This window comes from Phalacrocorax carbo, chromosome 3 (assembly GCF_963921805.1).
Source record: "Phalacrocorax carbo chromosome 3, bPhaCar2.1, whole genome shotgun sequence".
NCBI classification, from domain to species: Eukaryota; Metazoa; Chordata; class Aves; order Suliformes; family Phalacrocoracidae; genus Phalacrocorax; species Phalacrocorax carbo.
In genome coordinates, this window is record NC_087515.1 from 31,743,395 (window position 1) to 31,756,075 (window position 12,681).

A 12,681-nucleotide genomic window follows, 5' to 3' on the forward strand; every position below is an offset into this window, starting at 1 on the left:
CCATTAGCAATAAAAATTAATTTGAATTATCTCATTTTACTTATTCACTCACATTACCGCTGGTAAACAAACTTCTGACTGTTTTCTAATAAAGCAGCCAACTTTTCCACAGTAGCAGTCAGCTGTTTAATGGAAGAGGAAAGAACAACTAAATAGCACTTCTTAAAAAACACTCTTCTACGATCAACATTAAACTTGGTTTTCCCTGTTTTTCCCAGAATACTATTATGTAGGAATAGAACAAGGGAATCAGTATGGATTATAACTTGGGTAAGTAAAATCTAAGGAGGGACTGGCTGCACAAATAATCTATTGGTCAACCATTCCCAAATCATGCAAGAAGGCATATGGAGGAGTGCTGGTTGCTTACAGCAAAAGACCAGGACCAGGCAAATAATTCAAAAATACAGATGACAATGCTAGTGCCTTGCAACCTTTTAATATCTAGTGGAAACTCACTGGAGAGGTACAAAATCCCAAGAAACAGAGGTAGACAGCAGATATTACCTAGAGGTATCACTTAAGGCCCTAAGATCAGGGCCACTGGCAGGACACTGTCCAACCCAGTTAGTACAGAAGAAGAAACCACAAAGCACGATTGGAAGCACTTCAGATTATCTCCTTACCTTCTCTTCCCCATTCTTTCTCCAGAAAAATATAGAAAAAGAATAAAGTATGGGGATTTAAACAGAGCCCTAGGAAGTAAAACAACCTTCTGTTCTGTTCATATTTCTGCCACCTCTGTGCCACAGAACCTCAAAGAACACAAATTTCTCAATTTGAGTCATCTATAAAACTGGAATGACATTCTCACAACTGCAAATGGCTTGAGATCTCAGAATGAAAAGCATTATATGGGCCAAATATTAATAATATTAATAATTCGGCTCACTATAATTCTGGCAAAGGTGTTTGCTATCAACTATGGACCACTGCAAAAGCAGAACAGGTCATATAGCTCAAAATGGTAAAGAGTTGTCTTTTCAGACAAGTGAGAAGCAGCCTTTTTTGATAGTTTAATAAGAATTTTATTACATATTTAACATCTAGATAAACATAATAATGAACAGATGTCCTTTTCTACTTACCCTAATGCTAGTATAAGCCAAACTAAACTTAAACAGTTAAGACCCATTCACTGTCCCATCCTGCTGACTCTGCTAGAAAGGAAATAATACGTGGCAGAGGAGTGAGGAAGGTGGAAGTTTCTTATACTTACAGAGGTCAGGGTCTGAGCCTCTCTGTTGGAGTCCAACTGGTCCAACATTAGTTAATTGTTTGGAGACACAAACCCAAGTACCTGCTTCTCCTGACTAAGAATGGAGTAGTATAAGGACAGAAAACTAACACAAAGTCTGAGCCTCAAAAAGGCTGGGTGCAAAGATCTTTTTTCAGACGCCTTTCCTGAACCTAAATCCCCAAGATTCTTACAAGACAGAAGCCTTTTCACAAAAATATTCTAATTATTTTGGTTTAGGTCTAGTGTGGGCTGAAATGAAACTTTTAGACTGCACAAGTTATCACAAACTAGTTGTAATAATCCAGAATTATAAATCACGGGCAGCTAATCAAAGAAAAGACCAGTATTTGATTTTGGGGAATTTGCAATTTCAGAAAAATTGGGAGACAAACAGGCAGAAAGAATTGATTTTGTGACACCATCAGTACTCAGCTAAATTTCATCATGGCAAGAAATAAAAATCCCTCTATTCCCTTTAGTCGTAATTATTTCTTCCCTCCTAATTTCATCGCATTTAGTAATGATGAAGAGGACAAGTTTTAGAACATGAAACAGCTTGCACCTCTTTAAAACACACAAGACACAGAGAAAGCAGAAACTATTTGATATGTAATAAAAATAAATCTTCCTTTATTCCACAAGACGTGTATTTCTGCACACAAATATAGCATTTTTACGTCAGAAAAAATTAAATCTTTAAAGGCCTCGAGGAACAAAGTCCCTTGGTTTTTAGAGAATGGATGAAGAGATAGATCCCATTCATACAGCTTTTCCTCAGGAAAAATTCAGCGAAGAGCTTTGTTATTGATTTCCAGACTCCTACAGCTATAAAGCGGATGCACTGTTAAGTGAGGAAGACTTCATTTCTAGGGGGAAGTTCTTTTTCACCTGAAATAATTTGCCTCTGATTCAACTACAAGGACTAAATTCTAAGAGGATTAAGTAAGAGAACAGTGAAGGTCAGCAACAATGTACCAGACAGTGAATAATCTTCCTAATTAAATAGTTGGAGCACAGTCAAAAGGAAGAGTTTATAAGACGACTCATCTAGGAAGCCTATAACTTAAAAAATTCTCATGCTTACTAGTGCTTCACCTACTCTTCTCTGATCAGCATCTAACTGACACTGGATGGAGATGCCACAAAAAAGCCTTTTCAAGAGTACAGTTAAGACATGGCATTAGTTTACTTATGTACTGTGGAAGAAGAGGGGGGCTGTAGGCAGGCACACAATCTGCAACACTGAGCTAAAGCCTAAGTCTCCACAGATAGTAAGTATGTTAAGGCCTGTTTTGACAAAAGCAAAAAAAAACTTTAAAAACATAAAATAAAATTAAAAGTGCCAGTGAGCAAACTAAATCGTGGGATTATGAACATTTGCCCAGAACTTGGCTCAAACTGCAACTTACCACAGGGAGTGTGAGCCAAGTGGCCACAATGCAATCAGTGATCCAGCGATACCAGGCCGGTGAGATAAACATCAAAGGTAGAAAAGGTCCAAGCATGAATATACTTCCAAAAAAACTTCCCAAGAATAGTGCAAGTACAAAGTATATCCCTTTCCATGACACCATGGCTCTGAAAGAGAAAACAGGCATTATGTTAGAGAGATAAACTGAAAATAATTACATAGCTCTTCTAGTCCATAGATCCAGTTTGAGGTAATATTCCTCCTTTTTTTCCATGGCTAACAATACATGATGACAGTAAATGCAACCAAAACGGTCTACCTCACAAACAGCAGTAGAACAACTTTATAAACACAGAGATTTGTAAGCTGCATTGGGATATTAAAGAGGTCATAAAAGTGTCAGCTACATCATAATTTCCTCTACTTATTACAATATATAGATTCACTCTCAAGTCTTCAGAAAGCTATGTTTATTATACAAATGTACGAGGAGTTATATAACAGAACACCTGTTATAATAAACTTTTCAGCCATTACCTCTGCCATTGGCAAAGTACTAATGTTAGCATTTTCTGAAGTTAGGGAACTTTGCTTTTCTACTTCTTCATTTTGTTTCTTCTTGCTAAACCCAGTGTTGCAGAAACCACCATCTAACGAGGGTCTACGTCCAACCTCCTTCAGAAACCACTGAACCTTGAAACGGCTGATCAGTCTCACAAACACCAGTTCCCTTTTCATCACAACAGGGCAGACATGCAGTGGCTAAATCCTTCCGACTCACCATGTCTTAGAGAATTTCTGACTTTTTGAAGTCTGCTGTACTTCAACTGTCCTTATCAGTTATTTTCCAACTTCTTCCACCAAAAAGCCAATAGCCTTTGGTTTTTAAGACAGTAGTCTAGACTTGAAATATTTCAGTGTCTGTGCTATCAGCTAGACTCCCTTATTATAAATTGCAATGTTCAGTGCACCGAGCTTCTTAATGCATTACGGCAGAAGACTCAGCAATCCTCCAAGCATTTGTAATAGCTACAAGCTTTCACAATTTAGCAACTACTACCAGCTATGACAAAGCAAATGTGGAAATATCAATTCTCTAAATTAGGGGCTAAAAATAGACTGTTTTCTTCTATTTAGGACTCAACTAATTGTTTATAAAAGCAAAGGTTAAGCAGAAGTCACTTCTCAGTCACTTTACTGAATTCCTTTTTTAACAGGCTGTTTTAGAAATTATAAGAGCCCAGATAGACCGGACTTCAGGACAAGAAAAACAGGAAGCTGGTGTTTTTAATTTTAAAATGAGCAATGGAAAAGTAATCCATTAAGCCTTGTGTACTGTAACATCCATGATTTATCTCAAGCATGTTTTGTGCAATGTTCACGGCAATAATGTTTGCAAAGCAAATTATTCAGAAGTCAAGAAATGGCAACACTAGTGTTGCTAGCAAATGAATTTGCTTCTGCTACTTCATGTTGACAAGTAACAAGAAAGTAGCTCTATTTTGGGATACTTTAGGTTTAAACAACTTCCTAAACTGTACATATTTGGAGGAAGGCCAAGAGAAGAGACCATGAAAATTTGTTAATGTAAGAAGGACAGAAGAAGCTGTATTTAGCCTGACTTCTGCAGCATAACAAAAAAAAAGTAACACTAAATACAAATGTTTGCTGATAGCTGTATCAGAAAGATTTTAACACAATGAACTTTGAATTCAAACAAATATACATTATTTACATCCTAGAGGACAGAGCCCTCTCTTTCCTGGCAAAAGCAGGAACTACATAACCAGTTGTCCACATATGCACGCACTAAGTAGGGTCAATTTTGGCATATCAAGGGATCCTTGAAGAGTACTGCACTGAAATACTTCCCATATTTGTTACTGCAAACCTGTTGTGGGGAAAGTCCAAAATAAAGGTAGCAGAGGACAAAAAACCCAGAGAAGAACAGAAACAACAGAAAGGGCAAAGAGGAGCATTAATTGCAGCAGGACTAGAAGAAAAGGCCTTCTCCTGACATATCAAGATTTGAGACCTACTGCAAAAGGCAGAAGAGATGATTAAAATTGAATGTGATTGATCTAATCAAGCATTTTTTTGAGGAACACACACAGCAAGACCGGAAACATCTAGGGCCATCTTTTCAGACCCTAATCCTAAAACCCACTAGTGGACACAGAACGAGTTTCTTTAGCTGCAGCCAGCCACTCTGAACCTCTCCAAGGCTGCTCAGAGCCACCAGTCATCGAGTCAGACGCAATGACATCTGCCAGACAGACAGCCGAGCTCCAAGCAGCTGCCGGACAGACAACACAAAGGCGCATGTTCCAGTTCCAAATACTTGACTGCTGCACACAGGTAGCCACAGAGTTAATGAGAAAAGACGTTGCTCTGTCATCCTCCTAGGCTCTTGGGAAAGAAAAGTAGGTCACTCATTTACAGGCTGAGCTTTTTACAGTTTACACTGGTCCTTCCCTCAAATTACAGCACAGGGCCAAATATTTAAGAAAAAAATCTTTTCTGTACCTTATGTGAAAGACTGTCTTGTGAACTTTTTTTTTTAGATTAAGGTAGCTGAGCTGTGGAAGAGACCCGAGGAAGTTCTGCAGTTTCTCTTCTCCAACCTGCACCCCAGCAGTCTTTTCTTTAACATTACTGTATATACATATATGTTATGCTGTATTCCACTGGGTTAAACACTACAGTTTTTGTTTCTAGACACAAAAGGTACCATATGTGTTTTTAATCGATGCCATGTATCTCTTTTGCAGCCACATTTTTGAAGTGTGATACATACCATATTTTGCTTATTACGTATGTATAATACATTATATATATCTTTACACACATAAACATGCATTTACGTAGAATAATGGATAGACTTTATCTCTGAATTACCTCCACCACAATAAAGCACATACCATGCAAACAGGTAAGAGAACACAAAAACTACTCCCTCTTAATGAATTTGAGCAAAACTGCAACATGAGAAGCCTATGATAACATGAAGAACTTACAGCAGAGAGTAACCATCCGGCTGGCCTTCTGAAAGTAGGGCTCAGCAAGCTCATTTCAGTAACAAGGTGAAATTGTTAGCACACTTGTTATCATTTGCGGGTTCAAGTGGTGGTATTACAGCCTGGAAAATAGGCTACACGATTTCAGATGCATCCGCCTACACGTCACTTGAGAAACATTTACATAGCCTGTCATTTTAGCCAACAGTCAAGGATGGGTATTCATCACACAAGCTGCTGGGCACGTTGGCTGCCAACAGCACATGCCCTGGGACAGTCAGCAGTAAGTGTTGCTCTGCGTGTGTTTAGAGCAGGGAGGGCAGAGAGGAGGCTCAACCCCAAGCTGGGTTTGACACACTCGCCACACCACGTGCACTGCTGAAGTGATGTGCCCTCTCTAACTCAAGTGGTGCCACAGGAAGCCAGCTCCAGCACCCCCTTGGCTGGGAGTACAGCGCACAAGTTTATAAATTTTATAGAGCCAGGTCTGGTCAGACAAAATAATTAATCACAACTTTGTGTCCTACTAAGGCTTTAGTACAGTTTGGGAATTGCCCCGTCTTGGAAGCACTACAGTCGTGTTCACACAGCGCTGCAACTTGCCTACCAAACCCTCTTTTGCCCATCTTTGCTCAGCTCTGTATCCTCACCTTTTTCCCTTTCCAGTAGCAATCCCTCTTCCAGCCCCGCATTCCACATCTCCCGTCCCAACGCAGCAACACCCCTCCCATACACACCCTATTTCCTCCCCTCCCCCCTTGCAATACCGGCTTGTTTGGGCAGGTGAAGAGCAGCATGCTGCAAGAGGCCATGCCCCCTGCTGAGAAGGAAAGCCGTAAGGCTGCAGACTGCAGGGCTGGCACACAGGCTCAGCTGTCGAGTCCAGCCAGGCCAGGCCGGGCTCTGCACAGTGGTGTCAACTTGTGGTGGCACTACAAGGGCTGCTGTACCCAGTTTACGATTGTGTCAGTCACTCCTGAGGAATTCCCAGACACCTACTACCAAAGACACCAGGGAATTGACTCTGTTATCATCCTTTTTCATATCTCAGCCCCTTAAACACCTACCTTAGAAACAAAGTATCTTCAGACATATATGACAGCCATCCCACATCTAGCACGCATTCAACAAGAGACATAACAGCTACAAATCAATGCAAAACAAACACCTGCAACTTTGAAACGTGATTAAAAAAAGATCAAATGATCTCAAAGGGAAAGCAGTACTTAATGAGGACTTGTAAACTGATCTAAAACAAATGTGAAAAATCTCAAAACAAAGAAAATCAGAGCTGATTCCAGTCAGAGACGAGACACCCAAGAACTGAACTAAAGGATTCAACAGGAAGACTGGATAACAGAGCCTGAGCATTTTCAAAGTACAGTAGTACTCCTTTACCGCTGCTGACAACTCTCTCTTCCTGATGCAGAAATCACTCTCAACACTGGATTTAGCATGAATTACAGCCTTTATGCATCTTAAAGACACCTTCTATTTGCTGTGGGGGTCAGAGCTGTGGGGAGACAGTCCAAATTTTAAGATTCAGACTGAAAGCTGCGAACAGTGAGAAAGACAGCACCCTCATACTGGGGCTTGTAGTTCATCATCTATTTTGTGGCAGAACTCCAAGTTATTGGGGTACTGTACTTCACATGTTCTCGTTGCCATAGCAGAAGGAAAACATGCTCCGTCTCCAGGTAACGGGAAACAGTAATTCTTGAACTACAATTTTTGTTTTACATTTCAGCTAATTTTTAAAATTCTTGGATACAATGGGACAAATTACTTCCTGAAACAGTTGCATTTTTGTAAACTTCATCTTTATCAGAATATTTTATTGAAATTATCTCAATATTCTATGCAAAGTTTTTGCATAGCAACATAAAGCACAGGCACCTTCCTGTGATCAGATTTTGGCTTGGTTTGTGTATCATCTAATGTGCTTTCATTCAAGGTACAGCTGGAATGACAGACAAACCACAGCTTGTTATGATGACTTCAAAAGGTTTTAAACAGCCTGCTCTCTACAACAAAACTGGTTTTTCTTCACAACTGCTTCTATGGCTTGTAAGTGGGCAAAGGATGCAAAATAAGTTTATCTGGTAAGAAACAAAAAAGTTCTAAAATTAGAGGTCTAGAAGTTTCACAGTAGACAAGACTCACCACACACTCCAGGTTTCCTTAATGGTTCCTGGCTAATTCAGGGTTCTGTACAAACAGGTTAATTTGTCTTCCAGATTCAATGTAAAACAAGATTTAACCTATGGTATGGAATTAAGCAATACTACCTGACAAACAGAGCCAGCTACCTGATAACAAGAGAGATTTTTAAGCACTTAGTATTATGCAGTCAACAAATCAGGTTTTACTACACTACTGAAAAAATAAATGCTCTTTAGTGCCAGCGAAACAATATTATATTATCACCAGTCAGTAGGTTTTCATTCAATCAGCATGGACAATAAAAGTATTCATTAGTCTTCAAGAACTGAATGGGGAATATTAGGCACTGGGTTTAATTCTTCTTTCAGTCAATTACCAGTGGAAAAGGTAAACGTTATCTTCAATTAAAATCAAGCAGAAACTCACACAGACAGACAGTGATGCCTTTTCTCTAACAGTTCTGCAAAGAAAGCCAGCAGTTAACTGCGAACTGACTTAATTTAGTTCTGCATTTCCTCTAAGCATGGCAAGTGAAAGAGGTGAGCTGGAAATTCCAGCTCCCCTATTAAATTTTGCATTCTGAAACATAATTTCCTAGTCAGAAGATACCTTTCATCTGGGTGAAATGAATCAGAATTCAAGGAGGTGGGCAAGAAGGGAACAAAGACTGCCAGCTTCCCAGCTGTCCATTAAACAAGCCATCAAACAAATGACCTGAACTTTTACTTGTTGACTAGTTTTTTAAGGTTACTAAACAAAATCATCTAGACAGGAGAGCAGGCAGCTGGACAATCCTTCCCAGCTTGCAAAGCAAATAACTCAGGGGTCTCAGCAACCACCAAGCAGGTGGCCAAGTGACAAAACATCAGCCAAACAAAGTTTCACTGGAAATGACACATCCTAGCAGAACATTTCAAGTCCAACAAATCACCAGGCTTTTCTGTTTGAGCACCTTATGGGGTTTTTTTCCATAACAACATTTCAAAGGAAATTTTTACCAATCCTTGCTCTCAGAGCAAGAAACTAGTTTCTGTGTAGTAGCGTATTTTAAAAAGAAAATTGCTTACAGCAAGCTTTTGTAGTCTGACTCAATTGTATTTCCAGATCTACAACTTACCCCATCTCTTTGATCACGTAACTTCTCACTTGTGCTTCAGTTAAAAGAACTGCAGAAATAGCAGAGTTTATATGGGAAGCAATGACAGGAAGAAGCTGAATTATTAATTGCACAGATATCCACTCTAATAAGTGGCCCACACAATACAGGCAAGATGCTCCATCGGTCTCCACAGACCTCTTTCTAAGCTACATTTTATTTCTGATCCTCCTCTTGGGCACTTCAGCATTTTAGGGAACATACAAATATGGCACAGATCACTATCACAGAAAAAATGTATGAAGAAACAGGCACTTGACCAACAAAACTACTTCCCTTTTATTCAGTTCTTGCATTTAAAAACCTTAAAGAGATTTAACGCATGTATCATAAAACAATATAGGATAGGGCAATAAAAGATAATCATCATCACAAACCACATCCCTGACCCTCTCTAGCAGTATAGTAGATATTAGCTTACACATGCACAAAATAAAAAGTACCGTACTTAGTGAGTAATTTCCATAAATATTACCAATAAAATATTATTCTTGCTGCATCTTACAATTTATTATCTCTTATTTGCCAAGACTTAATCTAACTATTATAATTCAATAAAAAAATTAATAGAATATTTAATTTGCTCTTCCAAGTAACTGTGTCCTTCCAAATGCAAAAAACCTGGCTGAGATACTTTGCAGTACAGCCTTTAGATACTGTAAGCAGATAATTCAGTCAGGATACAGACATCAAATCAGTCTGATGCTTTTTCACTCTTGTTTACCTGTACTCTTTCCACTGTTGCTCCAGACAACCATTAGACCAATAAAGCTGGAATGAGAGCATGACCTAAGGTATTTAAAATAATTTGTAGGAGGGTATCAAGCAACAGCAACGGCGGCTTCCTGAAAAAAAAGAATGATTTATGGAAAAGTAGCTTAGTTTTATTCCTTACTAAATTCAGAAAATCTAGATGAATTGACAAATCTGAGCTGCTGTAGGAAGAACTGCACAAGAGCTTTTTCTACCAAAAGCTACCTCATTTTTATTATGCACATTGCACAGACACAAATAATTTTGAATTACTTCTTCATGGCTTTCCATGCATATAGTTGTTCTCTGTACTATCCTTCAAGTTACTGTGGCCCGACAAGCCTGTATTAAACAGCAACCAATATAAAAAGGGTGCCCTTGCTGACAATCATCAAGATTAGGTTTGGCAGATGAAGAACAGCTGTTTTATTCCCCCATATCCCCTTCATCCCGTCTTTAAATAAAACAAAGAAAACCCATAACCTTGCAACAAACATGGAGTTATGCTAAGTTCTGGAGTTTTATTAGGCATTTTATTATCTAAAACCTGCAGGTCTGCTCTAGGCCCAGCCTACTCTACAAAAAAGCTACTTGTGGTCGACAGCTGGCAAACTAAGTCCTCTGGTCTGGAAAGTCTAGAAGAGACCAAAAAGGTGACCAACATCGATAGATAACAAATCCAAGTGAAAAGTACAAAAAACAGACAAAACATAATTGGAGATATAACAAACAAGCCAATAAATCAAATTTTTTTCCCCTGCAAAAGAGCATCCCAACACTTCAGATCACAGCTATTCTTGGCAGGGAGGAGTGGCATTATAATTTCAGAAGTACGTACTTCATAATAAAATCCTCAATCTGAAGAACAGGTATCAAGGACTCTGTGCTGAAGAACAGTTACTCAAAGACAAAACTAGTAGTGTTCAATGCAGCATCTTAAAGTCTCTGCCACTGGCATTGAACCAAGAAGCTGTGAACAGTGAAAGCTCTTCAAGTTATTGATATGCGCTGCAACAGATCCTGAATGTACAATTTAAAAAAAAAATGCTGAATTTCCAAGGTTCTAAAAACTTTGCTATGTTCACCATTTCCAGGACAAACTATTTTCCCAGCTTACTTACAGAACAGTAACTCACAACACCCTTCTGTGTAAGGGATCCGTAAAACTTGTAATGGCTTTTCTACTCTTGTAGAAACAGAATCTTCTCACTGGGTTAACAACTCAAAAAAAAAAAAACAAAACAGGAGACATGTATGAACAAAATTCAAACAGCCTGATCAACAAGCTATGTAAACCACCAACCATCACCAGGATAGTAACAGCATGACAGAAAACTTATGCTAATTCATATTTTTCTGAAGAGTGCAATTATGAAAATGAAAAGGGGGGATATAAAAGCAGACTTTCAGAGGCCTTAAGCCTGGAGAAAGTCTCAGTGAGAGCTTTGTATTTGTGACCATCCTTACATAAACCTCTCTCGGTTTCAGAACAGAATATATTAACCCAAATAATTCCTCCTTTTTCAGTTGTAATGTATACTACAAATGAATTTGATTCCGGATGGGTATTATTACAGCATGGTTTGGGTTTTTTTTTTTAAAAAAAAAAAAAAAAAAACCACAACAAAGCAGCTTGCTTTTTTAAAAGTATCTTTTATATTTCTTTTTTTTAATATCTTTTATACTATGACAGCCATCACCTGCAAGACAACTGCAATTGCTAGCTTACTTTATTCCTTTTCTTAGTAGCCCGTTACATGCTATAAAACTTCAGCAGGCTCCATGCCAAAAATCCCAACAGCAAATTTACTGAAGCCAGTGACTCTCTACCTAGAATCAATTGCAAGATCAGATTATGGATTTTATCTACTCTCAGAATTGTTAAAGGGCTGAAAAGGAAAACTAAAGGCTTATCTTTATTTCCCTACCACGTAAGTCATTCTGGTTAAACAGCACTTATACAAGAGATGGAGAACAGTGCCTACAGATGAATTTATGTCACTTTTTTCTTAATAATAATAAAGATAAATTGCTATTATCAATTGCATATGACTCCGCCAAGCCTTTGAGTCTGTGCAACTGCCTCAGGCTTTTTAAAATGTATTTCCAAGAAAAATGTACAAAAAAAACTCATTTGCAAATAACATTAAAAATGTTCTAGCCACTTAATTGGAAAATTCCATACTTTAGAGAATTCAAAATTTTGCAGGGCTGCCTTTGTATCAGAAACACACAGCACTTTGAAGCATACTTACACATCAGCAAATATCACATGTTTATAACAACTTTAAAAGCCACATAAGTTGTAGTTTTCTAGTGAGTTATGCTTACAGGCTGGCTGCTTTCCAAGGTAAGCATAACAGAAACAATAGATCGGTTACCTGGCAGGCTTTGAAGCAAAAGAGGAAAAATGCAGTAGTTCCGCAGAAAATTTACAAACATTTCATTCCCACTAGAAGCAGCAGAAACAGTTTATTTGCATTTGTTCCACTTCTGGACATGAAATCCTGTCCTCAATCTGTTAAGATTTGGTGAAGACGGAACATCCAAAGCAATACAGCCAAAAACCACACATTGCCAAACCACTGTTTGTCCCACTACTAACTAATAATATTTCTGCTTCAAGACCTTACAGTAAGAGATTAAGTTCTGCTGTGCTTTTCGGAGCCTTCTAGAGAACAGTCTTCAAATCTCATTTGCATAGCTCACCAGTACGATCAGTCAACAGCATATCTGGATATTTCTAAGATTACATTACAAACTAGCGTTAAGAACTGTAGCTTTAACCCCGTCTTCAGCTCTGTAATTCTTTCTTCCCACCAGCTACAAAGGCAGGCTTCTCTTCTGACAGAACTCCAAAGGGATGACCTCAAGGCTTCAAGTCCATCCAGGTCTTCAAAGTCATTTCTAACAAAGCTGCATTTCAATAGTATAAACACTT

At 38.5% G+C, this 12,681-nt stretch overlaps 1 protein-coding gene across 4 annotated transcripts in view; it reads right to left on the reverse strand.

The window, feature by feature from the left end:
* Positions 1 to 12,681, reverse strand: part of LCLAT1 (lysocardiolipin acyltransferase 1) — a 121,323-nt gene that overhangs the window by 74,234 nt on the left and 34,408 nt on the right. For 3 of the 4 annotated variants that reach the window (XM_064446412.1, XM_064446413.1, XM_064446414.1), the window contains one exon: positions 2,650 to 2,818. In XM_064446412.1, the coding sequence (XP_064302482.1) occupies positions 2,650 to 2,814 (165 nt within the window). In that variant the 5' untranslated portion in view covers positions 2,815 to 2,818. Of the gene's footprint in view, positions 1 to 2,649; positions 2,819 to 9,711; positions 9,728 to 12,681 lie in introns of those variants that run through there. The other variant, XM_064446411.1, reaches the window with a different exon arrangement.